The following is a 26853-nucleotide window of genomic DNA, read 5'->3' as shown; positions in this document are numbered from 1 at the left end:
ACAGGGAGGCCCTCAGCCTAGTATGGGGAGTAAAAAAATTCAACCACTATCTGCATGGGCAGAAGTTCACCTTGCTGACTGACCACCAACCACTTGTCTCCATCTTTAATCCTAAGAAGGGCGTTCCAGTGATGACTGCACAACAGTTACAAAGATGGTCCCTGTTTCTAGGGGCGAATCAATATGAAATAGAATATAAAGGCACGAAACAGCATGGAAACGCTGATGGGCTATCGCGCCTGCCACTGCCTACTGTGGAGGAAGCACCAGCAGTGGCCCCTATCGAGATATTTTATTCGTCAATAATTGAACGATTGCCAGTAACGAACGCGGATATAGAGAAGGAGACCCGCAATGATCCGACGCTGCCTCGGGTATATGATTTGACGGTGAGGGGATGGCCAACACATGGCGACTCACTGTTGCCAGCATTCTCATCCAGAAGAGAACAGCTGTCAGTATGCCAGGGGACAGTGATGTGTGGATCCAGAGTGGTGATTCCACCCAAGTTAAGGGAGAGAGTGTTAAATGAGCTACATGAAGGTCATCTGGGGGGAGTGAAAATGAAAAGCCTTGCTAGGACTTATGTGTGGTGGCCGGGAATCGATCAACAAATTGAAGACCTAACCAAGAGCTGCTCAGGATGCCAGAAGGTCCAAAATGCACCACCACAGGCCCCTCTACACCCATGGGAGTGGCCCTCCTCTCCATGGCAACGGGTGCATATTGATTTCGCTGGTCCATTCATGGACTCAATGTTCTTAATAGCAGTGGATGCTCATTCGAAGTGGCCTGAGGTGATAAAAATGTCCTCAACCACTACAGAGAAAACGATTGCAGTCCTACGGACCATATTTGCCAGAAATGGCTTGCCAGAGCAGATTTGCTCTGATAATGGACCACAGTTTGTGTCCGAAGAGTTTCGAAAATTTATGAGAAGGAATGGGGTAAGGCATTACACATCCGCCCCGTATCATCCAGCCACAAATGGATTGGCTGAGAGGTTCGTACAAACCTTTAAGAAGGCGATAAAGGCCATGTGCAACGATGAAATTCCACTACAGCATAAGGTGGACAATTTCTTATTAGCCTACCGAAACGCGACACATGCAGTTACCAACCAGACCCCGGCCATGATGTTCTTTAACCGAAGGTTGAGATCTCGTCTGGACTTGCTCAGACCAAATGTGCGAAGAAATGTTGAGGATAAACAATTCCAGCACATCAATGAGAAGCCGACAAGGAGCTTCAACGTAGGACAACCAGTCTTGGCCCGTGACTACCGAACAGAGAAATGGCAACCCGGAACGATATGCACAAGGCAGGGGCCATTAATGTACACAGTGGATGTCGGGGAGAACATTGTGAGATGCCACGTTGATCAGATCTTAGCGTCACAGGAATGAGTCAACCCCATGTCTTGCGTACCTGGGGATGAACCCGACATACCGGTAGCATCTACCTCCGAACCAGTAGCAGTGGAACCCGATGAACTAACCGATGAAAAGGGGCCAGAATCGCCTCCGCACCAAGAACAAGAACCTCAGGAAAGGCGCTATCCCGAAAGGATCAGGAAGCTGCCCCAAAGACTGAATCTATAAATGGACTATTGTTGTTTAATGTACATGTTAAAGTGTTAATTGTTATTTGAATATTATGGGTACTACTAATCTAAAAGGGGAGGAATTGTAGTGTATGTACCTTTAAGAGAGAACTACTTTTACAGCTCCTGTATACTGTAGTACCGGCAGTGACCACACCTGTATATAAGCCTTGAGCATGCCTCTGTACCCCAGTCTTGAGACTACCCTACTCCAGTAAATACCTGTTGATTGTTAAGTTACAGCATCCGTGTGGTTATTGAAAAACATCATACTCTCAGAATCACGGATCTAACACTCACGATGCCGCCTCCTCTACATTGGGAAGACCAAACGCAGATTGGGTAACCGCTTTGCTGAACACCATCGCTCAGTCCACAAGCGTGACCCCAAGCTTCCGGTCGCGTGCCATTTTAATTCTCCGCCCCCAGCCTCCTACACTGTTCCAATGAAGCTCAACGGAAGCTCGAGGAACAGCTCCTCATCTTTTGATCAGGCACTTTACAACCTTCCGGACCTAACATTGAGTTTAACAATTTCAGATTGTAACCACTGCTAACTTTTTCCAGTTCTGACAAAAGGTCATTGACATGGAACGTTACCTCTGCTTCTCTCTCCACAGATGCTGCCCGACTAGCTGAGTATTTCCAGCATTTTCTGTTTTTATATTGGGTTTCTCTACTGCTCCCTTAGTCCTACTTCTACCTTCCACAAACTGCAACTCATTGAGAATGCCAGTGCCCATTTGTTTACCTTGTCTTCCATCACCCCAGGCTGTCACTGGCTCCCCGTGCCCCAACAATTTAAAATTCAAGGTCTTTGTCCTTACCTTTAAATATCTCCATGGTTTTGACCCACCCTTCCTCCTTCAACCTTACATCCCTACTTGACACCACCCACAGAACCAGTTCTACTCGTTTCCTATGTCCTTTGCTCTTTCACATTCCATGCCCCCACCCTCTGGAACTGTCCTTCCTGCTTTCAAAAGAACAGACTTGCATTTAAATAGCACCTTTCATGTCTTCAGGACATCCCAAAGTGCCAATGAATTGTTTTTCGATGTGCAGGCACAGTTGTATTGGTGGCTGATTAGTGTACAGCAAGGTTCCACATACTGTAATGAGATAAATTAACAGTTCATCTATTTTGGCGATGTGTGTTGAGGGATAAATGGTGGCCAGGACACTGGAGAGAACTCCCCTGCTCTTCTATGATAGAATTAAATGGGCACTTTAAAGTCCACCTGAACAGACAGAGCTTCAGTTTAACGTCTCATCCGAAATACAGCCTCTCCGACAATGCAGCACTCCCTCTGCTCCGATGCGTCAGCTTAGATTATGTGCTGGAATGGCACTTGATCCCACAACCTTCTGATGCAAGCAAGAGTCCCACCAATTGAGCCAAACTAATGACAGTCTACTACTTTTTCTTCAGTTGCTTCATCAGCCCTGCCGACTGCATTCTCTGTTGTTTCCTTTCTGTTGGGTGTCCATTTTTTCCACTGCTCTGTAAAGCACTCTGGCCAATCTATGAATCAGGCTATGGGTGTTGGTGGGCTATGAGCACAGGGGCATCACAGCCAAGAGCAACCTTGTCCTACTGCCCACATGTATGCACCCACTAACATGGGTCACTGGGTAGCAATGAGGAGTGGCAATTCTGCCTGATTTTCGCCCCATCAACATCCAGGCATTAATCTGAATATAAACCATCCAAATTATTCAATCATGGCCGTGTAGGTTATGAAAATATCACAGTGCTGCAGTAGGGGAATTGTTCTGAGGTTGGAGCTGACTAAGTGTATTCTATGTCTAACTGTTCCGTACCTGACCTGGAGTCTTAATGGGGACTTTACTCTAGATCAGCCCATTCTGTACTTTTTCCATTGCTTTTATATTCTTCGTATGGTGTGGAAGATAAGGGGAAAAAAAGTTTATCAATTAAAATACCAATAGTTAAATCTTTATTTACAAAATAACTTCCGATATACATGTACAAAGTTTCACAGAAACAAGGTTTTCTTTGTTCCGCTTTGACGATTCTTCCGAGGACACAGTCCAACATTCCCGGCAACATCATGGCAGACGGTCCCAGAGTCAGAGACGTGTTACACGTGCATGAAAATCTAACGCAGATATTCCCATCGGGAGCAGGAGCACCACCGGTGCTTGCAATGTCACAATGCTGCTTTGTAAAAGAAAATTCCTCCTCATTTTCAATAAAATAAGTTAAAGAGGGAAAAAGGTCAAAAAAGTTTTTTTTCCAAAAGGATACAGTAGAGGTTTTGATCATGTAATAAAGACCAGATTATACCAATGTTTTAATTATTGTTTTCAGTACAATAGATATCCATAGCCCTTGTGGAGTTTAGATTGACTAGAGGTGTTGGCTAAGGATTTTCTCCTCTCCTGAAGGTGTTGACTCTCGGGCAGTTCCACAAGGAGCAGTCACCTTCCACTTGCTGGCCTTGCCAGTTATTCTTCACATCTGAGCCTTGACAGTGCATTCCCCTCCCCCCCCCCCCCCCCCGGCTGATTTCTGATGGTAACTTTCCATCCAAGCCATGAGGAGAGGCTGCTGTACAAAGATTGCCTTCCCACCCCAGAACCTCAGCCTGTCTCTCTTCTACCCTCTCTCCATATGGGAAGGAAAGTTTGAGGGGGGTACTTTTTATTGCCAAGAGGGAGACCACCAGATCACATACTGTTGGTAGAGGCAAAACAGTTGGGGGGGGGGAAAATCATACTTTTATAGCAAAATTAAATTTCTATTATTTGAATGTGGGTGACTGGAAGAGGCAAATTAACTCCTTGTGTATGGTGGGGATGGGGGTTGATTGTCAAACATCTTTAAGTGCTCACTAAGTCTCCAACCCATCGGCTCTCAAAGCCAATTGTTACAGAAGGGGGAAAAAATAATCGCTGCTTTGAGGTAACCTGGAACGTTGGTTAAAGGGGAAAGAAAACCTGATTGGGGAGGGGGAGGCTTCTTATCCCATGTACTGGCCCCCACCTATTCTACAATCATGGGCAAAAGCACGGTGCACTTTGATTGGCTCCGATAAAAATCAGTGGAGCCAACCCAGAGCTCTTTCCCGTCAATGACTTCACTGGAGGCATCGAGTTGAGGAGACCCAACTTGGCAAATAGCCGTAGGATAAGACATTTGAGAGTAAAAATACACTAGCAATATTTTTATGGCAGTATATATTTTACAATATACAATGAGGGAAGAGTGGACAAGAAGAACGCCCCCTCCTTCACCCCTGACCTTCCCACCCCACCGCTTTTCTGTAAGGGGTCAAAATGGTGAAGACTGTAGACTAATAGTGCACAAAACAGTAGTGTCTGCATCCATTTAAACAAAGTACAGCAGGCTCCCCAGTGCTCAGTTACAAGCTGTGACCGAGCCACACAGACCTTGGACAAGGTGCCAGAGGGCTGGTTACAGGTGCTCAGCATGCATTCACTGCCTTCAGGAGAGAGAAGGGAGGAAAAGAGTTACAGGATTCCTTCAAAACAAACCGGGTCTGATGACTCCCAGAGGTTGCCCAAATGAAGCCACATCGCCACTGAACATTTAAAACCACCACAGAGGTCTACTGAATGGATGCGCCAACATCTTGGGAACCATAACCGTGTTCCTCACTCTCAACATGTGCACAATATCTTCATGTATCGGGAGGTGCAGAGTAAGGAATAGAAGTGGGCAGAGGGGACACTGAAAGGAGATGGTGATCCCCTTCCCCCCCCCTCAGGCAACTTTTCAGTCCAGGCTTTCACATTACTGTCCTGAATTTATTCCACATGGTGCCAAGTAAGGACCTCAAAAGACTGAAAAAAGTAACGGGTAGGAATTCATTTTTTTTTGCAGAGAATCTGGATCGCTGCCTTTTTAAACAGGTTTCTCTGTCCAGATCTTTTAACAGTTGATACAAGGCCAGAGATTTAATGTTGAGTTTGTCATCGCCGCCCCTTGCAGCTCGTATAACAGCTGCTCAGGTGCACAGAAAAGGCCGGGAGTTAATTAACTGATCATTTAAAAACCGTAGTCCTGGCTCTTTGGGGTTTCCTTTCCTTCTTCTAGCTGCAGGACATTTGAAGTTTGGTTTTAAATACTGAATTTCAGGCATAAAAATTGTAAAAGGCTTCCTCAAAAAGAGAAATATTCTAAAAAAAAAAAAATTCTAAATAAATTGCTTTGCCTATTCCAAACCTTTTAATGACATCAGCCAAAACCCAGCGAATTAACCCAGAATGTTACGGCACTTCCCCCGCCAAAAAAAAAGCAGGGTTTTAACCCTTCGTCCACTAGCTTCCTGTAGTTCGTGGAAAGAATATTTGGAGCTGGTTGGGTTTTTTTTTTTTTTTAAAGTGCAGAGGGGGCCAAATTATTAATTCTAAAAAAAAAATGGCATTAATTACTCTTGTAAATATTGTCATATTAGAACTGCGAATGCTGGAAATCTGAAATAAAAATCAGAAAATGCTGGAAATACACAGGTCAGTCAGCACCATAAAGAGAGAAGGCGGGTTAAGGTCTCAGGTGTGTACCCTTGGTCAGAACTCTCGAAACATTAACTTACCTTTACTGACTCACAGATATTGACAGAACTGAGGTGTAGTTCCAGCAGTATCTGGTTTTATTGCATGCTGTTAAATGCCAGGCCACTAGATATTTATTATTTATTTCCCCCTTACCCTTTCTTTTGATAATGTTACAGTGCTTGAAACCTTTGTCTATTGCACAGGGCCCCTTTTGTCCGATTGGGGCTCCTTTCGTAGCAAGCATTGTAGGGTTTGCACAGAAAGGAAGATGGGAATGAGGGACCTGACACGGCCATTACTGTCTTCCCTGGGGGGTTTTGTGGATTCAGGCCTTTCAGACCCGGGGGTAAGAGCCAAGGGAAAGGAAAGGAGAGAGGGGGAAGGAAATGTGGTTTATAGTAGTCAGCGAGGTCGCCCCCACCCCAGCATCTCCCTTGTGCTGGTTTAGCCGAGACAAAAACATTGACTTAACCTGTCCTGATCTCTTGGACTTTGAGCTGGAGGCTGTAAAGGTGAAGGGAGGGACAGAGTCAGAAAAGCAGACGATTCCTGCGCGAATGGGCGGAACTCTCCAAACAAGTGCATCATCAGTCTATTTTGTTTTAAATGCTTTTGTTGTTGCCCCCGTTGTCATTTCAGAGTTCTCCTTTCTCTCCCCGAAATAAAACAAAACCAAGAAAGAAAGAAAGACTCGGACACTTCAGTCGAGGAAGTGCTTCCTGCAGCCGGTCCGGGATCGGTTCGATCGCCGGATGTCGTATTTGGAGTCTCGGCACCTTTGGCAGACGTACACCTCCGGGACGTTAGACTTGCGGATTTTGGCACAGGACAGGTGGATCCAGGTACCACACTCGTTGCACTCGATCATCGGCCGGCCGGCAAACGGCTTCATGCAGTAACACGTCACCAGGTCCCAGGAATCGTCATCTGTTCAGAGCAGAAGGTCCAAAAGTTAATTATCACAAATCAGATCAACAAAAACTTGCATTTCTATAGCGCCTTTCACAAGATCAGGACGTCCCAAAGCGCTTCACAGCCAATGAAGTACTTTTGAAGTGGAATCACTGTTGTAATGTTGGAAACGCGGCAGCCAATTTGTACACAGCAAGCTCCCACAAACAGCAGTGAGATAATAACCAGATAATCTGCTTTAGTGATGTTGGTTGAGGGATAAATGTTGGCCAGGACACAGGAGAGAACTCCCCTGCTATTCTTTGAAATAGTGCCATGGGATCTTTTAAGTCCACCCAAGAGGGCAGACGGGGCCTCGGTTTAACATCTCATCTGAAAGACGGCCCCTCCGACAGGGCAGCACTCCCTCAGTACTGCACCGGAGTGTCAGCCTAGATTTTGTGCTCAAGTCTCTGGAGTGGGACTTGGACCCACAACCTTCTGACTCAGAGCCACAACTGACACGCACTGTGTGGGGCTCACGCATGACGAATCGGCACTTGGGCGAAGTACTGGAGGGTGGCCAGGGCCTTTGGAATTGTACCCAACAGGAGTCTGGCCTTCAGGAGAGGAGGGAACAGTTTCTTGTACTTTTGGAACCAGCCGATTCCAAATTTTACAGGGAAGCAGGTGGTTGGCGAAGTGCAAGAAAGGTTTAGATCAAATGACGGACAGTTAGACAACAGCACGTGGACAAGGCAAAGCTTGGTGCTCCTCTGCAGTGTCAATAGAGGCCCCACTTCATTTTAAAATTGTACATTAACCAGTGTCCAAGGGCATTGACATTTCTCAGTCCCAAGTTCAGAAGACTACCCCTTGTTTGACCATTCAGCCAATCTGCAGCCTTTCTGAGGAAGATTGACACTTCTCTGCTGTGGAGTTGTGCTCACTTGGAACTGGGTTGAGATTAACCAAAGTCATATCACAGAGAGAGAAGACATAGTAACAGGGTGGAGACCATTCAGCCCCTTGAGCCTGTTCCACCATTCAATTAGATCATGGTTGATCTGTATCTTAACTCCATTAACTTACCTTGGTTCTGGAACATGAATACCCTTGCCCAACAAAAATCCATCAAGCTCAGTTTTGAAATTTTCAGTTGACCCCCAGCCTCAACTGCTTTTTGGGGGAGAGAGTTCCAGATTTCCACCACCCTTTGTGTGAAGAACTGCTTCCGGACATCACCCCTGAACGGCCTGGCTCTAACTTTAAGGTTGTGCCCCCTTGTTCTGGACGCCCCCCACCAGAGGAAATAGTTTCCCTCTATCTACCCTATCAAATTATTTAATCATCTTAAACACCTCAATTAAATCACCCCTTAATCTCCTACACTCGAGGGAATACAAGCCTAGTCTATGAAACATTTTGGATTTCTCAATCTAGAACACGATTATAATCCCTTTAACATTAGGGAGCTGGAAAGGACCCCTGCATAGCCGCCCCTGATTGCCCGATAATCTATTGTCAGTGAGGAATTGGCTTGGCGTGTAAATGCACCATAAAGTATGGTACTGAGCCACACAAATCAGGACGGTCTCAGGTTCCCTCGTCGGTGTTGAGTTTGCAGCTAAAATTGGCCTCAGTACCCCTGGACTAGGTAGGGGATCATCACTCAGCTGCTGCCAGGTGGCACTCACTGTCTAGACTCACACATGAAGAAATGGCGATGGGCAGGAGGTACTGGAGGCTGCCTGGCAGCAGTAGAATCAAACCCCAGCAACAGTCAGCACTTCAACAAGAGCAAGGGAAGAAAAGGGAAATAGTCTTGGACATGTCTGTCCGTGAAGGGAATACAAACCTAGTGTGTATTTATCCTTAGATATTAGAAGAGTCATTCTTTAATTCACTGTGAGGTGTACACTAAGCAGCAGTGAGCAGTTTATCCCACACTAGGCTGTGTTTGTGATCGGAAAGTGTTTGACACAGGGAGATTGTCCTGGGCCCAAGACAATAGTGAACAGGCATGTGTGCAAGGAAGTGAGTGTTGTCACCAGCATTTCAGTTAATTGTAGGTGTGTTATATTTTCATACAATGTCTGCTTGAACTGTGAAAGATACAATCATAGATTCCAGACACTCGGGTCAAGTCCTGGAGGTCACCGGCCCCTCCGCCAGTCCTGGAGGTCACCGGCCCCTCCGCCAGTCCTGGAGGTCACCGGCCCCTCCGCCAGTCCTGGAGGTCACCGGCCCCTCCGCCAGTCCTGGAGGTCACCGGCCCCTCCGCCAGTCCTGGAGGTCACCGGCCCCTCCGCCAGTCCTGGAGGTCACCGGCCCCTCCGCCAGTCCTGGAGGCTGCCATCTGCCATTAGTCCTGGTGGTTACAGGTCTGTCACTAGTCCAGTCCATTACAGTCTGTCACTAGTCATGCTCATTACAGTCCGTTACTAGTATTGATGGTTACAGGTCAGTCACTAGTGGCGGCCCTTTTGTTGTCTCAGCTGAGAACAGCGAACCCAGCACACACCACACATCAAGCCTGGAACTTTTCTTGTCCGCACAACTCAGTCCCACACAGGAAAGCAAATTTACCAAGTGACACGGCCCGGGGTGGGGGGGGGGGGGGGGGGAGCCCACATCGGGTCTGTGTTACAGACAAACGTCTAACCACGGCGGTTAGTGGTAAACAATTATTCGGCATGCCGAATACTCACTTACCAGAATCCACCATGATGTCCTCATCATTCCCGGTCGTGTCCACATCCCTGAACACAACCTGCTTCCCCTGGCGGAAAACGGTCCTCTGTCGCTCTACTTTCTCGCATTTTATCGTCTCATTCATCATGACTGCCGCAGTGACCGGCAGAAAAGAACTGTCCTGGCCTGTGCTTGAAGAGGTCGTGAGGGGTGCCGGGGCGAGGGGCTCCTGGGCGAGGGGAGCCGGGGCGAGGGGTTCCGGGGCGAGGGGCTCCGGGGCAAAGAGCTCCTTGGCGAGGGGCTCCGGGGCAAAGAGCTCCTTGGCGAGGGGCTCCGGGGCGAGGGGCTCTGGGGCGAAGGGCTCCTTGGCAAGGGGCTCCAGAGCGAGGGGCTCCGGGGCGAGGGGATCCTGGGCGAGGGGATCCTGGGCGAGGGGATCCTGGGCGAGGGGCGCCTGGGCGAGGGGCGCCTGGGCGAGGGGCTCCAAGGGGGGGGGCTCCAAGGGGGGGGGCTCCAAGGGGGGGGGCTCCGGAGCAGCAGGGGCTGGTGCCATATCCTCTGCTTCATAGTCAGTAAAGTCTGGGTTGGTCCCTGCGGCGGGGTCAGGCGACTCCTGCTTGACCGTCTCCTCCATCCGCGGTTCTTCTATCCTCAGGCCACCCTCCTTAGTCCTCACCCCACGCCTCCTTTTCACCTTGTCAGGCTTCCTGCGGTTGAAGGCAGGCAGCAGGAAGCCACCCGATTTGTGATGCTTCAGGAACGAGTACGGTTTGGCCCGTTTGAAGCCTGTGAAGGTTTTCCTGCCTTTATCCGTGCGGGGGACAGAGAGCGGGAGGTCACTGTAGCGAAGGTCCCAGGGATCGCTCTCTGCGGTGCTGCCTGTGCTGTTGGGAGGGCTGGAGCTGGTTCGCAGAGGCACCTCCTGAAAAGGAGAAAGACAACAGATTGATAAACGGCCGTACGGTTTCACTTCACGTCACAGAATAATGAGGAGTCAGCCGTGGCTCAGTGGGCAGCACTCTTGCCTCTGAGTCAGAAGGTCGTGGGTTCAAGTGCCACTCCAGAGACTTGAACACATAATCTAGGCTGACAATCTAGTGCAGTACTGAGGGAGTGCTGCACTGTCAGAGGTGCCGTCTTTCAACTGAGGCCTCGTCTGCCCTCTCAGTTGGATGTAAAAGATCCCACGGCACTATTTCGAAGAAGAGCAGGGGAGTTCTCCCTGGTGTCCTGGGCCAATATTTATCCCTCAACCAACATCACTAAAATAACAGATTATTTGGTAATTATTTCATTTCTTGTGGGACCTTGCTGTGCGCAAATCGGCTGCCGCGTTTCCTACATTACAACGGTGGTGTAAAGCACTTTGGGGCATCCAGAGGTCGTGAAAGGCGCTATATAAATGCAAGTTCTTTTTTTAATATGTCTGCCCGCCCCCAACAGAGCCTCAGCCAGTGGGCGCTGACGGCCAGCAAAATCCATGGGAATCAGCACCTCACACATGGAACTTCCAGACACAGCTCAGCTCCAGAATGAAAGAGAAGGCTGGTTTGGCCGACAGTCCCTGGTATTCTTTGGGAATTGGCACATTCCAAGCGACATGCTCGGAATGCCACAGCATCAACAGGAAAACAAAGAGTTCTACCCATAAATGGGACTGAAATAAAAAACAGATACACTCAACTATTCGCTCAGTGTGTGCGAGTGATGGCGGGGAGGGGAGGGACAGGTCTCCAATTTGAGCCCATCAGCTGATTGAAGAGAGGTCGCTGCTGATTCTATGAACAGAAAAGTCCGGCGTTCAAAGCTCTTTTTGCGACATTATTGTACCACATGTCGACAAACCAGGGGGGAGGTGGGGAGTCAGCCCGTTAATTTCAAGAGCAATGATGCTCTTTTAAAAGCCCACCGTCCTCCCCCATTTTGATATTGTTACAGAGATGTGCCTCTGGGTACGGTAAGTGTCTCTGCTGCCGACACTTGCAGCTCCTGCCTGACCCAGTTCATTGCCTCCAAAGTTCATTTTCACCTGGCAACAACCACAGAATCCTCTCCCCTCCACCCGCTCCACATCCGCTCTCCCCTTGTGCACCATGTACAAAGCTTCAATCTTTTGTTCATCTGTAACAAAATCGTAAGGGTTTTGTTACAATTTGTTATACTAGCGTTTAAAGATGCTGATGAGGACACTTAAAGGAGAAGCACACACCACTGCTTCTCACTTAAAGGGGACACGCACACCACTGCTTCTCACTTAAAGGGGACACGCACACCACTGCTTCTCACTTAAAGGGGAAGCGCACACCACTGCTTCTCACTTAAAGGGGACACGCACACCACTGCTTCTCACTTAAAGGGGACACGCACACCACTGCTTCTCACTTAAAGGGGACACGCACACCACTGCTTCTCACTTAAAGGGGAAGCGCACACCACTGCTTCTCACTTAAAGGGGAAGCACACACCACTGCTTCTCACTTAAAGGGGATGCGCACATCACTGCTTCTCACTTAAAGGGGAAGCGCACACCACTGCTTCTCACTTAAAGGGGATGCGCACACCATTGCTTCTCATGCCTTTTATCCCCCCTCCTTTCCTCCCCAGTAGGCACGGACTCATGCTGGGGTACAGGTTCCTAGATACCAACTGCACTCTGGTATCTCAATCAAGTGGCCCCTGTCACGTGTGAACCCAGATGGTGAGCGGTGGACGGCTGAATGGGATCACAGCCAGGCCCGTCTTGTCCTCATCTGAAGTGCGCACACAGAGTTACCTTCCGGTAGGATGGTGATCAGGAGCAGGGACCCTGGCTGAATTCTCCCCTCCTTAGGGGCACTGAGGCCAACTGTTCTGCCCCTATCGCCATCCCACTTGAGATCAGCTAACTCAGCACAGATAATAGAATCATACGGCACAGGAGGAGGCCATTTGGCCCATCGTGCCTGTGCCGGCTCTTTGAAAGAGCTATCCATTAGTCCCTGATCTTTCCCCATAGCCCTGCAAATGTTTCCCCTTCAAGTATTTATACAATTCCCTTTTGAAAGTTACTATTGAATCTGCTTCCACCGCCCTTTCAGGCAGCGCATTCCAGATCACCAATCAAACCTGGGACCTTCCAGGTCAGCGCGGCTCAGTTACTCACTGGATAAACTCACCGAGCTAGTGGGTGCAGCCTTTCACCATTATTGGGATTCAAATTGGTGACACGATCAATATTACCAGTGCGCCTTTTCCAACAATCTGCTGAGCAGGAAAGGCTGTTACTTTGTCAGATCGCAAGATGACAAAGAATAAAAGATTGGGGGCCGTGGGGTTTGAAACAAGAACAGTTCAACTCACTTCTTGAGGGTAGGGGATGTACCCAGCGTAAACCAAGACAAAAGTACAGAATTTGTTAAAATCTTCAACCGTCCTGCACCTCTTATCTGCGGGGGTGTAATCCTGGGGAGAAGGGAGAGGAGAGAGAGACAAGAAGGTTAGCAATGAATCTGGGCAAGCAGTACACACTAGCTGGTTGCACTCTGGCTGTGCACTAGTAGTCACGCGCATGTTAACTTAGAGTCATAGAGTTATAGAGTTATACAGCACAGAAAGAGGCCCTTCGGCCCATCGTGTCTGCGCCATCCATCAAGCCCTGTCCAATCTAATCCCATTTTCCAGCATTTGGTCCATAGCCTTGTATGCAATGGCATTTCAAGTGCTCATCCAAATGCTTCTTGAATGTTGTGAGGGTTCCTGCCTCTACCACCCTCTCAGGCAGTGAGTTCCAGACTCCAACCACCCTCTGGGTGAAAAAGTTCCTCCTCAAATCCCCTCTAAACCTCCTGCCCCTTACCTTGAATCTATGCCCCCTTGTTATTGACCCCCCTACTAAGGGGAAAAGTTCCTCTCTATCTACCCTATCTATGCCCCTCATCATTTTGTACACCTCAATCAGGTCCCCCCTCAGCCTTCTTTGCTCCAAGGAAAACAACCCCAGCCTGTTTAGTCTTTCTTCATAGCAGAGGCGCTCCAACCCAGGTAACATCCTGGTGAATCTTCTCTGCACCCTCTCCAAAGCAATCACATCCTTCCTATAGTGAGGCGACCAGAACTGCGCACAGTACTCCAGCTGTGGCCTTACCAGCGTTTTGTACAGCTCCATCATAACCTCCCTGCTCTTATATTCTATGCCTCGGCTAATGAAGGCAAGTATCCCATATGCCTTTTTAACCACCTTATCTACCTGTTCCGCTGCCTTCAGGGATCTATGTACATGTACACCAAGGTCCCTCTGACCCTCTACTTCCTAGGGTCCTACCACTCATTGTGTATTCCCTTGCCTTATTTGTCCGTCCAAAATGCATCACCTCGCACTTTTCAGGGTTAAATTCCATTTGCCACTTTTCCGCCCATCTGACCAACCCGTTTATATCGTCCTGTAGCCTGAGGCTTTCCTCCTCGCAATTTACCACCCCACCAATTTTCGTGTCATCTGCAAACTTACTGATCATACCTTTTACATTCTCATCCAAATCATTTATGTAGATCACAAACAGCAAGGGACCCAGCACCGATCCCTGAGGTACCCCACTGGACACAGGCTTCCAGTCACAAAAGCAACCTTCGACCATCACCCTCTGCCTCCTGCCACTCAGCCAGTTTAGGATCCAATGTGCCAAGGCACCCTGGATCCCATGGGCTCTTACCTTCTTGACCAGTCTCCTATGCGGGACTTTGTCAAAAGCTTTACTGAAGTCCATGTAAACCACATCCACAGCATTTCCCTCATCCACACACCTAGTCACCCCCTCGAAAAATTCAATCAGATTGGTCAGACATGATTTACCCTTGACAAAGCCATGCTGACTATCCCCGATTAATCCTTGCCTCTCCAAGTGGAGACTAATTTTGTCCCTCAGAATTTTTTCCAATAATTTCCCTACCACAGATGTTAGGCTCACTGGCCTGTAATTCCCTGGTTTATCCCTGCTACCCTTCTTGAATAATGGTACTACGTTAGCTGTTCTCCAGTCCTCTGGCACATCCCCTGTGGCCAGAGAGGTTCTGAAAATTTGTGTCAGAGCCCCTGCAATCTCCTCCTTTGCCTCACACAGCAGCCTGGGATACATCTCGTCCGGGCCTGGGGATTTATCCACTTTTTGGCCTGCTAAAACCGCTAGTACCTCCTCCCTCTCGATGCTAATATGTTCAAGTATATCACAGTCCCCTTGCCCGATTTCTATGTCTACATCGTCTTTCTCCATAGTGAACACAGATGCAAAAAATTCATTTAAAACCCCGCCTACATCATCTGGCTCTACACACAGATTGCCACTTTGGTCCCTAATGGGCCCTACCCTTTCCCTGGTTATCCTCTTGCCCTTAATATACTTATAAAACATCTTAGGATTTTCCTTTATTTTGCTCGCCAGTGTTATTTCATGGCCCCTCCTCGCCCTCCTAATTTCTTTTTTAAGTATGCCCCTGCACTTTTTATACTCCTCTAGGGCTTCCTCCATCTTTAGTCTTTTGTAACTGCCAAAAGCCCCCTTTTTTTTCCTAATGCATTTTTGTATATCCCTTGTCATCCAAGGTTCCCTTTGCTTGTTGGTCCCACCCTTGACCTTTACGGGAACATGTTGGCGTTGTACTCTCTCTAGTTCCCTTCTGAAAGTCTCCCACTGCTTTGATGTGGATTTTCCTATAAGTAGCTGCTTCCAGTCCACTTTGGCCAGATCCTGCCTTATCATTTTAAAAATCGGCCTTCCCCCAATTTAGAACCCTTATTTCCGGGCCGTCTTTGTCTTTTTCCATGACCACCTTAAATCTCACCGAATTATGGTCACTGTTGCCAAAATGCTCTCCTACTGACACTTCCACCACTTGCCCGGCTACATTCCCTAGAATTAGGTCCAGTACCGCCCCCTCTCTTGTAGGACTTTCTACATGTTGGCTCAAAAAGCTCTCCTGGATGCACTTTAAGAATTCTGCACCCTCTAAGCATTTCACACTCTGACTATCCCAATTAATATTGGGGAAGTTGAAATCCCCCACTATTATTACCCTATTATTTTCGCACTTCGCCGAGATTTGCCTACATATCTGTTCCTCTATCTTCCCCTGACTGTTTGGGGGCCTATAGTACACTCCCAGCAAAGTGCTTGCCCCCTTTTTGTTTTTAAGTTCTACCCATATGGCCTCATTAGAGGAACCCGCTAATATATCATCCCTCCTTACAGCAGTAATTGACTCCTTAATTAATATTGCAACAGCCCCTCCTCTTTTACACCCCCCTCTGTCTCGCCTGAAGATTCTATACCCCGGAATATTGAGCTGCCAGTCCTGACCCTCCCCCAACCATGTCTCCGTGATAGCAACAATATCGTACTCCCATGTGTTCAACAACAACTTCAGTTCATCCACCTTATTTGCAAGTCTCCTTGCATTAAAATAAATGCCTTCCAGCCTTGCCATATTCCCTTTTGCCTTCACATATTTGCTCTGCCTTCCCAGCTGACTTGTTTTTTCCTCCGTATTTGGCTGTAAATCACCCCCTACTATAGCTCCACTCTGTATCCCATCCCCCGCCAAGTTAGTTTAAACCCCCCCCCCCCCCCCCACCCCCAACAGTGCTAACAAACCTCCCCGCAAGGATATTGGTCCCCCTCTGGTTCAGGTGTAAACCGTCCGACTTGTACAAGTCCCACCTTTCCCAGAAGCAGACCCAGTGATCCAGGAAACTAAAGCCCTCCCTCCTGCACCATCCCTTTAGCCACGCATTCATCTGTTCTATCTTCCTATTCCTATACTCACTAGCACGTGGCACCAGGAGTAATCCAGAGATTACAACCTTTGAGGTCCTGCTCTTTAATCTTCTACCTAGCTCCCTAAATTCTTGCTGCAGGACCTCATCCCTCTTTTTACCTATGTCGTTGGTACCAATGTGGACCACGACCTCTGGCTGTTCGCCCTCCCCCTCCAGAATGCCCTGCAGCCGCTCAGTGACATCCTTGACCCTGGCACCAGGGAGGCAACAAACCATCCTGGATTCATGTCTACGGCCACAGAAACGCCTATCTGTTCCCCTTACTATAGAATCCCCTAACTTGGCCGTAATTCCCCCGTCTGCTTTCTTCCTTTCTCACTAATATTTCAAATCTTCAGCAACAACACAAACACCGGTTTAAAATCAGCTGGCCAACAGTCAGCTACAGTTTCTGCCATTACCTAATTTAAAGGGTAAAGTAATAATGGTTTACAGGGATTGTGTGACTGAGGGGGATGCAGGGTTCTTGCTTTGTGTTATTCCCAAGATTTCACTGATGTGAACAGTGGGTGAAATTTTCACACTGTTTTTCAGCAAACTAACACTGGGGTCCAGTACTGGTGGGTACAGGTCGATCACTGTAACACTGGGGTACAGTACTGGTGGGTACAGCTCTGTCACTGTATAACACTGGGGTCCAGTACTGGTGGGTACAGGTCTGTCACTGTATAACACTGGGGTACAGTCCTGGTGGGTACAGGTCGGTCACTGTGTATCACTGAAGTACAGTTCTGGTGGGTACAGGTCTGTCACTGTATAACACTGGGGTACAGTACTGGTGGGTACAGGTCTGTCACTAACACCGGGTTACAGGTCTGTCTCTGTATAACACTGGGTACAGTACTGGTGGGTACAGGTCTGTCACTGTATAACCCTGGGGTACACGTCTGTCACTATATAACACTGGGGTACAGTACTGGTGGGTACAGATCTGTCACTAACACCGGGTTACAGGTCTGTCTCTGTATACACTGGGTACAGTACTGGTGGGTACAGGTCTGTCACTGTATAACACTGGGGTACAGTCCTGGTGGGTACAGGTCGGTCACTGTATAACACTGCGGTACAGTACTGGTGGGTGCAGGCCAGTCACTGTATAACACTGCGGTACAGTACTGGTGGGTACAGGTTTGTCACTGTATAACACTGGGGTACAGTACTGGTGGGTACAGGTCAGTCACTGTATAACACTGCGGTACAGTACTGGTGGGTACAGGTCTGTCTCTGTATAACACAGGGGTACAGTACTGGTGTGTACAGGTCAGTCACTGTATAACACTGCGGTACAGTACTGGTGGGTACAGGTCTGTCACTGTATAACACTGGGGTACAGTACTGGTGGGTACAGGTCTGTCACTGTATAACACTGGGGTACAGTACTGGTGGGTACAGGTCAGTCACTGTATAACACTGCGGTACAGTACTGGTGGGTACAGGTCTGTCTCTGTATAACACTGCGGTACAGTACAGGTGGGTACAGGCCTGTCACTGATGGTGGGAGAGCAATTTAAGCGGTGAATCTCACAAGTTTATTTCACAAGATTAAAGTGCGATTTTTGCCCTATTACCACTGACACTGGAACACAGGTGGGAAGAACCTGTTTATAGTCACAGTGCTCGGTAGGAATTTATATAGCACAAGTTTTGCAGAGATCTGGGCAACTTTCCTCCTTCAGTCAGCATCTCACAATATACTAATTGGACAATCATTCATGTCATCTGTGTTTGTGAAATGTTACTGAACTACATAAACACAACAAAAAAGTCATTGTATATTAAAAAGGTCAGTCACAGTGTGATTCCTATCTAGAGGAGGCATGCAACAGCTAGCTGCCTGAACCCTCCCTGTCCCTCTGATTTACCCTGGCACTGTGTGGGGAGCTACACCTGGGGAGATCAGGAAGCGAGAGCCCAATTAAACCTCAGGTACCCAGTCGCCAGAATTATTGAACTCTACACTATCACAGCATCACATTGTATCCCCTTGGGGTGTGTAATGAACTGCTGTAGATTAATGCTAAAGCGATGGGGGGGGGGGGGGTACAGGGGATAATTCTAGTCTGGAAAATCCTGAAGATAAACGAGACGGAACAGTTGACCTCTGCCATCTAAACCCCGATAGTTCAGCTGTTCGCTAGATCTGCCAACTCCCGCTCACTTCAAGTGAGACTCGCTCATTTGGTCCAATTGAAAAATGTCACCTATTTCGATATACATCTCCGTCTTAACAGTAAATACAGCTCCACAGAATGAAACAGGGCTGCTGTGGCAGTCGCTCTCTTCGATCATATAAAGCTCACTCTTAACACTTCCCCAATGTTGACCTGCTTACTGTTAACACTCGGAGTTATAATACATACATATATATATAAAAAATATATGTCTCACACAGGGAATCCACAAACCAACAGGAGGGGGGTCCCTCTCCCCACCATACAGCTCCGAGTGACTGTACAAACACATCCTTTAACAAAGGGGCTGATTTATCCTTGTATATTTAATACAATTGTACTGCCAGTAAACCTTTTCATTTGACCATAAATTAAGAGGCCGCCTCCGGATACACATCCGAACGGAGAAGGATTTTTTTTTTTTAATTTAAAAAGTAGGAACATTGTGACATTTGTAAAATGACTTGAGGTGGGGGATTGGAGCCCAGGGCTGAGGGGGAAAAGGGGTGGTCTCAGGATGTGCGGGACGATTAACTCGGAAAATAAGATTATTATTTTAAAAGGGAGGGAAGGGTAGGAAAAGGGACGGGTCAGAGAGGCAAGATGGCGAATATTCATTATTTAAAAAAACACACACACAGGGATTGGCGATCTCGGAGGAACAGACAGACAGCAGACACTTGGAGGGGAGGGAATTAAAAAAAAGGACAGCGCCGATTTAAAAGGGAAATGTTCCCCTCCCTCAACAATAAATCTCTAACTTCAGATAGAAGCACAGGGAAGCGTTGGGAGACACATTAATGCCAACCTATCTGCTCCGATTAATAAAGGGTTTTTTAAAATTATATATATATAAATAAATCAACAAGATGGCGCAAGGTACTGTACTATAATCAGAAACCTTTGGTTATGAAATCGATCCGACTGTCGACTGAAATCGATCATTTAAAGAGGGATTTAAAAAAATCTAAATCCCAACCACAGGGAGATCCCAGAACCGTCTGTTTCTCCCCCTGCCGTTCACACCTTTTTAAATCATATATTGTAGAATTATCTTACCTCGGAGTCGAAAGTTGAAGACGATGCAGAATCCATCTCTAAAAGAATAAAAAGAAAATTAATGAGTCTACCCCTCCCCTGAAGAGATTTGAGGTGAGAGAGAGAGAGAAATGCTCCCGAGGGCTGGAGTTCAGGGTGTTGGGAGAGATCGCCATGGGGAAGGAGGAGACCGGTCAAAACTTAAAAGTTAACCGAATTCCCCCATCCTTCCTTCCTTCTCTCCAGTTTTATTCCCAAATGTATAACGTCCGCCTCGATACTGAACGGGAATGTAATCGGTTTGGGAGCTTTTGTGCATATTTCGAAAGACTGATCGTTTACAGTCAGGAGCAACGAGACCAGACTGGCGTGAAGTGTTGGGAGAAGGGAGGGATGTTACACCACAAACCTCCCGATTTAAACACAAGAAAAAGTGTTTTCAGACGATTAAAATAATAAACTGGCTACTGATACTCCGGATCGATGTTGCCATTTCTCCCTCTCTGTCTCGGTTGGAGAAATTAACACGAAATAGACGCCGAACGCGCCTCAAATTAATTTAAAAAAAACAAATCCCCAAATAAACTACACGTCCACTAAGTCTGATCTTTGCCAGCAATTGCTCCGAATTAAAGCTACTCCGAAGGAAGGAAGGGAGAGGAAGAAAGTTGCGAATGGTTTAAACGTAGCATTTAAAAGGAAGCGAGAAAAAAAAGCCAGAATCCGGAGCCCACCTTGGAAAGATTCCCTGGCGATGCGATTTGTCATTTTGTAAAAAAGCTTCTCCCACATTCGAGGCTTGGCTATAACGGTATCCCTCCAGAATTTAATCGGTTTCCGAGAAAGAAAAATAATAATTAAAAATAAATTGATACCCTTCCTCTGCCCGAATGATACAATGTAACAAAATCCTGATGGCAACCCTTAATCTTCATGTAAATGAGGCTCCTTCCATCAGCCTCGCAGCCTATGGGGGGAATCGTCAAATTAATCCTCTTAAAACAGTCATTTAAAAAAACACAACTTCACTTTCACATACATATAATGAGTAAAATACATATTTATCCATCCTGTAAATGCAATCCTGTTTATTATTAATGTCTAACTAATAGTTTGAGATAAATCCAGTGTTTTTCTCCCCCCCCTCTCCCTCTGGGTGTGTTGGTGTCCAGCCCAACCCCCAGAAATAGTTGCAAGCAGGAATTTGCAAGAAGTTTTTTTTTACCCTTATCTCCAAATTCACTTCTGAAGTGCACGGTGGGTGATGGGGAAGTCGGCGGGGCGGCTGTCGTGAGTAGATTCCCGGTAAGTGCAGCTGATTCTGCTCCCAGTTCCCTATTTCCTTTCTCCGGAGTCTGTCTCCCTCCCTCCCTCCTTGTTCCAGTGGGTGGGGGTGGGAGCGGAGCAGAGAGAGATCCCAGCGCCAGGAAACAGACCCGTGTCAGTCCCATCGTCTCTTCAATCTCGCCAATCCACCCTCCGGCGTTGCAGGTAGCCGAGGGTTAATCGGGGAATTTTTATATATCTTCCTGCTACATTTGTCCTCAGCCCAACCCTCTCCTGTTATTTAATATACAAGGGATCGGTCTAGGTGTTTATTTATTTTCCTAAAGGGCTGGGAGTCGCGCCTTTTGCAATGACAAAGGTTTTCACTACGTGTAACGGGGGCGGTTCATCTCCTCGCCGTGTCTCCAGCCCTTTATTGTGGATCTACGATTTGCACGTGTCGGGGAGACGGGGACAGGGTGTTTCCAGCCTGTGGGGCCCACGTCACCACCAGTCACTCTCTCTCATTCACTCTCTGTACATCAGGGACGGACTATTTTTGGCTTTCATTTAACCAGAGCTTTATGAAAGTAGACACTTGTAGTTAAACGTTACAGCGCTCCGTGCAGCCTGTTTTTAACTGTGTAACTCGATAGTGTTTTGCTAATTTCAATTAATCATAGTCATTTTATTTTTCACCATTATTTTCACCGTTGTTCGAGAATTACATGGAATTTAATCGAGGGGTTCGGCTGGTTTATATATAGAATTACAGATACCCGGGAGTGAGTTACAGGCTGGAATCTAATCGCGGGGTTCGGGTGGTTTATATGTAGAATAACAGATACCCGGGAGTGAGTTACAGGCTGGAATCTAATCGAGGGGTTCGGGTGGTTTATATGTAGAATAACAGATACCCGGGAGTGAGTTACAGGCTGGAATCTAATCGCGGGGTTCGGGTGGTTTATATATAGAATAACAGATACCCGGGAGTGAGTTACAGGCTGGAATTTAATCGCGGGGTTCGGGTGGTTTATATATAGAATAACAGATACCCGGGAGTGAGTTACAGGCTGGAATCTAATCGCGGGGTTCGGGTGGTTTATATATAGAATAACAGATACCCGGGAGTGAGTTATAGGCTGGAATTTAATCGAGGAGTTGGGGTGGTTTATACACAACATCCATCAGTTTAGAGAGTGAGGAGAGCAATGGGGAGAACTTTCTTTACATAGAGGGTTGGTGGAGCATGGAATACTTTGAATTTTTGATGCGGCCACCATTGAAGCACTTTTTGGCATTGAAGACGCCAAATAAATGCAGTGTTGCTGTTAATGGATAATAACTAGATAAGTGTTTGAAGCAGAGGCAGATACGGGGCTATGGGTTGAGAGTGGGATTAGTTTTGGATTGCTGTAGCGAAGAGCCAGCACAGAAACGACAGGCTGAATGGCCTCCTGGGCAGTGACCACCTATGGTTTAATTGTGGTTGTTGATAATCGCATATTTCATGAGTTCATTAGTGGCTCATTCATTATGAAGATAAACAGGAATGCTGCCATTTTCATTGAGGACTTTCGCCTGTTTATATGTGTTAATTGGGTAATCTTTCAGTGCAATATTATAATTAAATACCTTACATAAGTGTGTATTTCAAATGGTTATCATTCAGTGTCTAATACACATTTCTGTCACATTTTGGGAGTGGGACATTTGAAGCAACAAAGGCACTCATTTGTAATGTACAGAGAAACTCTCCCAGCAACAGAAAAACTGGAACCACAATGTCTGCAGTCTCTTAACTGACATATATATAAACTCACCCAGTGTTTACATAACATTGTAAACCTTTGCTGCCTTATATTTTATATTTTAGCAGCAGAATAATGTATTGTGTTTTGCAAAAACAATCCTCTTTTTAATAATGTAAAAAGAAACTGAAAGCCAGTCATTTACCTGGAGCCTGAAATTCCCACGGTTACAAGTGCCCGCTACTCTTCTGATTGGTTGGTGAGGAGGACACTGTGTCGCCTATCAAAATCAAATTAACAAAAAGTGCACCCTTAAAGGGACATATAAAAACCCAAATTATAAATAAAACAAAGGAAACTTGTCAAATTAAATCATATTATTTACAGTGTCCATGACACACTTCAGTCCCTACGGTGCCCACTGGTCATGGGAGGACTGAAACGTACCAGTGGATACCGCGTGCTTCATCTCCAGGAACACCCGGGCGCAAACGTAACCACAGGAGAGGCAGGCAGCCGGAGCGGACAACCACATCGGCTACGACAAGTAGCCCCTAAGCAGTTTATAAGTTGCTACCGTTCCCTGGATTTGACTGTCTAGAGTATTCGCCTTAATGGGACAGGCCAGGTCACCACCAGGCCTCCGACATCCCTGTGAGCAATGCCACGGGAGATCAGCTAATGTACATTGTAAATATTTAACGATCTACCTCGAGCTGCATTGCATCCCTGTGCACACATCCTTCCTGCAACAAGGAGTTAATGTGTGCTCGGTCTGAGTGGCGATGCAGCGCTGTCGCTGCCTCCAGTCCATCTATTAGCACAGGTGTAAAAAGAAATGCTTCAAGTGGTAATAACTGGACACCCCTTAAGCAGCAAAACCTGTTTTTGGTAAGGGCGGGGAGTGAAAACTCAGTGAATATGTTTGCAATTCTGAGCCTGGTCCTTGTCCCTCTCTCATTCCAGATGGTGCGTGTTATGCAAATCAAAGGAAATATGCTGTTAATTTTATAATGATGGACCCACACTAAACTCCAGTCAATCAGAATGCAAACAGCTAGTTTATTTTCCCTTGGGTTAGTGACCTTCACCGTTGGTTGTTTAATGAAACGTACAAGCTGTCAGTTTCACTGATGGCACGGTGGGTGAGTGTACCATGGGGATTTGGTACTGAGCCATACTCCAGCAGTTGAAGAAGAAACCCCCCATCACCACCTTCTCAAAGGGCGGGCAACAAATTCTGGCCTTGCCTGTGATACCCATATTACCAGAATGAATCTTAAAGAAGACCAGACGATTCCGGGTTCTGTCTGTGCTGCGTTAGGTGCTCTCCGCTGGGGCAGTAGTGCTGGGTGGGGGAGGGGAGGGGGGAGTGAGCAATAATTGGCCTCGGCACCCTTGGTCTGAGGAACAGAAAAATCAGTCAGCATTTCTGCACCCGATGGCTATCGAGTGACTCTGTTGGGAGGTGCACTGCTGGGCATTGGGTGAGGACAGGATTGAGGATTTGGCTGTGATGCCACTTGTGGCCAAATATCCTCCCAACACACCAACAACAACTTGCATTTATATAGCACCTTTTAACGTAGTAAAACGTCCCAAGGCGCTTCACAGGAGCGTTTTCAGACAAAAATTGACACCGAGCCACATCAGGAGATATTAGGAGAGGTGGTCACAGAGGTAGGTTCTAAGGAGTGTTTTAAAGGAGGCGGAGAGGTTTAGGAAGAGAATTCAAGAGCTATGGGCCGAGGCAGCTGAAGACACGGCCGCCAATGGTGGGGTGATTAAAATCTGACTATCCAGGCTCACAATTGTTGAATGACCACTTTGGGGAGCTGCAAGTTCCTGTATTCCTTGGCAACTTCAGGAGGAAAAGAGAGAAAATAGGGATGGAAAAACCCCAGCAGACTCCTCGCCAACCAACACTGTATTCAATGAGATTACAATGTTAGACCAGGGATCAAGTGGGCAGACGGGTTTAATTTCCAATTGCCATGAGTTACTGAGTTATTCTAATGTGTGACCTCTCATTTAGTCTTGTGCCCAGTGTCCAACACGCATCTGACTGGTACTGATGTAAAACGACTTTTTTTTTTTTAAGTTAGTCTGGAGCCTGAAATTTATAAGGAGTTACAACTGCCCTCTGATTGACCTCAGCACTCCATTATACCTACAATTCCCTGGATAGGCCTGTTTGGAGCAGTGTCCTTAAAGAGACAGGACAAGTTAACAGCCTCACCCCAGACTACATGTAAGCAACACCATGGGGATCAATTAGTACCATGTAACACACGTTGTGTATAATACTTCTCTCTACATATATAATAACATGCTATGTGTTCATCTGCCTGTTTATCTGTGTATACCTGTGTGTGTGTTACTGTGTATATCTGTGTGTGTGTGTGTGTAACTGTATATCTATCTCTGTGTGTGTAACTGTATATCTATCTCTGTGTGTGTGTAACTGTATATCTATCTGTGTGTGTAACTGTATATCTATCTCTGTGTAACTATGTATATCTATCTGTGTGTGTGTGTAACTGTATATCTATCTCTGTGTGTAACTGTATATCTATCTGTGTGTAACTGTATATCTATCTGTGTGTGTGTAACTATATTTATCTCTGTGTAACTGTATATCTATCTGTGTGTGTGTGTAACTGTATATCTCTGTGTGTGTGTAACTGTATATCTATCTGTGTGTTTGTGTAACTGTATATCTATCTCTGTGTGTGTAACTGTGTATATCTATCTGTGTGTGTGTGTGTAACTGTATATTTATCTCTGTGTGTGTGTGTAACTGTGTATATCTAGCTGTGTGTGTGTGTGACTGTATATCTATCTGTGTGTGTGTAACTATATCTATCTGTGTGTGTGTAACTGTATATCTAGCTGTGTGTGTGTGTGACTGTATATCTATCTGTGTGTGTGTGTGTGTGTAACTGTATATTTATCTGTGTGTGTGTAACTGTGTATATCTATCTGTGTTGCTGTATATCTGTGACACTGTGGTATGATTTCAGTTATTGGTTAGACAGCGAGCATGAGCCTAGGCAGCGAGCGTGAGCCTAGGCAGCGAGCGTGAGCCTAGGCAGCGAGCGTGAGCCTAGGCAGCGAGCGTGAGCCTAGGCAGCGAGCGTGAGCCTAGGCAGCGAGCATGAGCAGGCTCTTCTATGGGGTGTGGAGGTGGGGGGATTAGCTGAGCCTCCTCTTATCCTCACCCAATAAAAAAAAAGAAAGACTTGCATTTCTATAGCGCCATTCACAACCACTGGATGTCTCAAAGCGCTTTACAGCCAATGAAGTACTTTTGAAGTGCAGTCACTGTTGTAATGTAGGGAAATGCGGCAGCCAATTTGCACACAGCAAGGTCCCACAAACAGCAATGTGATAATGACCAGATAATCTATTTTTGTTATGTTGGTTGAGAGATAAATATTGGCCAGGACACTGGGGAGAACGCCCCTGCTCTTTTTCAAAATAGTGCCATGGGATCTTTTTCGTCCACCTGAGAGAGCAGACGGGACCTTGGTTTAACGTCTCATCTGAAAGATGGCACCTCTGACAGTGCAGCACTCCCTCAATGCTGCACTGGAGTGTCAGCCTAGCTTAATGTGCACAAGTCCCTGGAGTGGGACTTGAACCCGCAACCTTCTGACTCAGAGGCGAGTGTGCTACCCACTGAGCCACGGCTGACCCATACACACACTTTCCAGCGCGGGTCACTGCGGAGTGAGCAGGAGCCCTGTCTGATTTACCCCCCCTACCCCGGGAGTGCTGTACTGTCTCTGCTGAGGTCAGCTAACGCAGCATAGGCCGGGACCGTCCTCGTCTGTTTGGCAACACTCGCTACCTGAACCGGCCGAGTATCGGGGAAGTCTCTCGCACACAAACCTAAAGGGAGTCGACAAGGGACTTGTGCATTGGTGTTGGAGTATTTGTCAGTTTATTTTGCCCCATTTGCACCTGTGGAAATGCAGCAACAACAACAACTTGCATTTATATAGCACCTTTAATGTAGTAAAGCGTCCCAAGTCGCTTCATAGGCGCGTTTTCAATGCAGAGTAAAGTGCTGACATGATGTGT

General features: G+C 47.0%; 2 protein-coding genes across 3 annotated transcripts in view; one reads left to right on the top strand and one right to left on the bottom strand.

Annotated features, from left to right (window-relative positions):
- Positions 1–3541: 3541 nt before the first annotated feature.
- On the bottom strand, positions 3542–20953 carry phf13 (PHD finger protein 13). Its single transcript, XM_085967232.1, has 5 exons — positions 20485–20953; positions 19772–19809; positions 13073–13174; positions 9755–10655; positions 3542–7075 (listed from the first exon to the last, which is right to left on the bottom strand). Exons 1-5 carry the CDS (start codon positions 20540–20542, stop codon positions 6849–6851), a joined length of 1326 nt encoding a protein of 441 aa, XP_085823358.1. The 5' UTR covers positions 20543–20953; the 3' UTR covers positions 3542–6848.
- A 22-nt stretch (positions 20954–20975) lies between these two features.
- The window catches only part of klhl21 (kelch-like family member 21), a 35494-nt gene continuing 29616 nt past the window's right edge, over positions 20976–26853 (top strand). Inside the window, exon 1 of one of the 2 annotated variants that reach the window (XM_085967231.1) lies at positions 20976–21055. The gene's annotated coding sequence lies outside the window, so the exon portion shown is untranslated. The remainder of the gene's footprint in view (positions 21056–26853) is intronic. The other variant, XM_085967230.1, reaches the window with a different exon arrangement.

Source organism: Somniosus microcephalus, chromosome 25 (genome assembly GCF_052327205.1).
Source record: "Somniosus microcephalus isolate GS21.2 chromosome 25, FLI_Smic_1.0, whole genome shotgun sequence".
In the NCBI taxonomy this organism is placed as follows: domain Eukaryota; kingdom Metazoa; phylum Chordata; class Chondrichthyes; order Squaliformes; family Somniosidae; genus Somniosus; species Somniosus microcephalus.
This window is presented reverse-complemented; position numbering and strand designations above follow the sequence as displayed.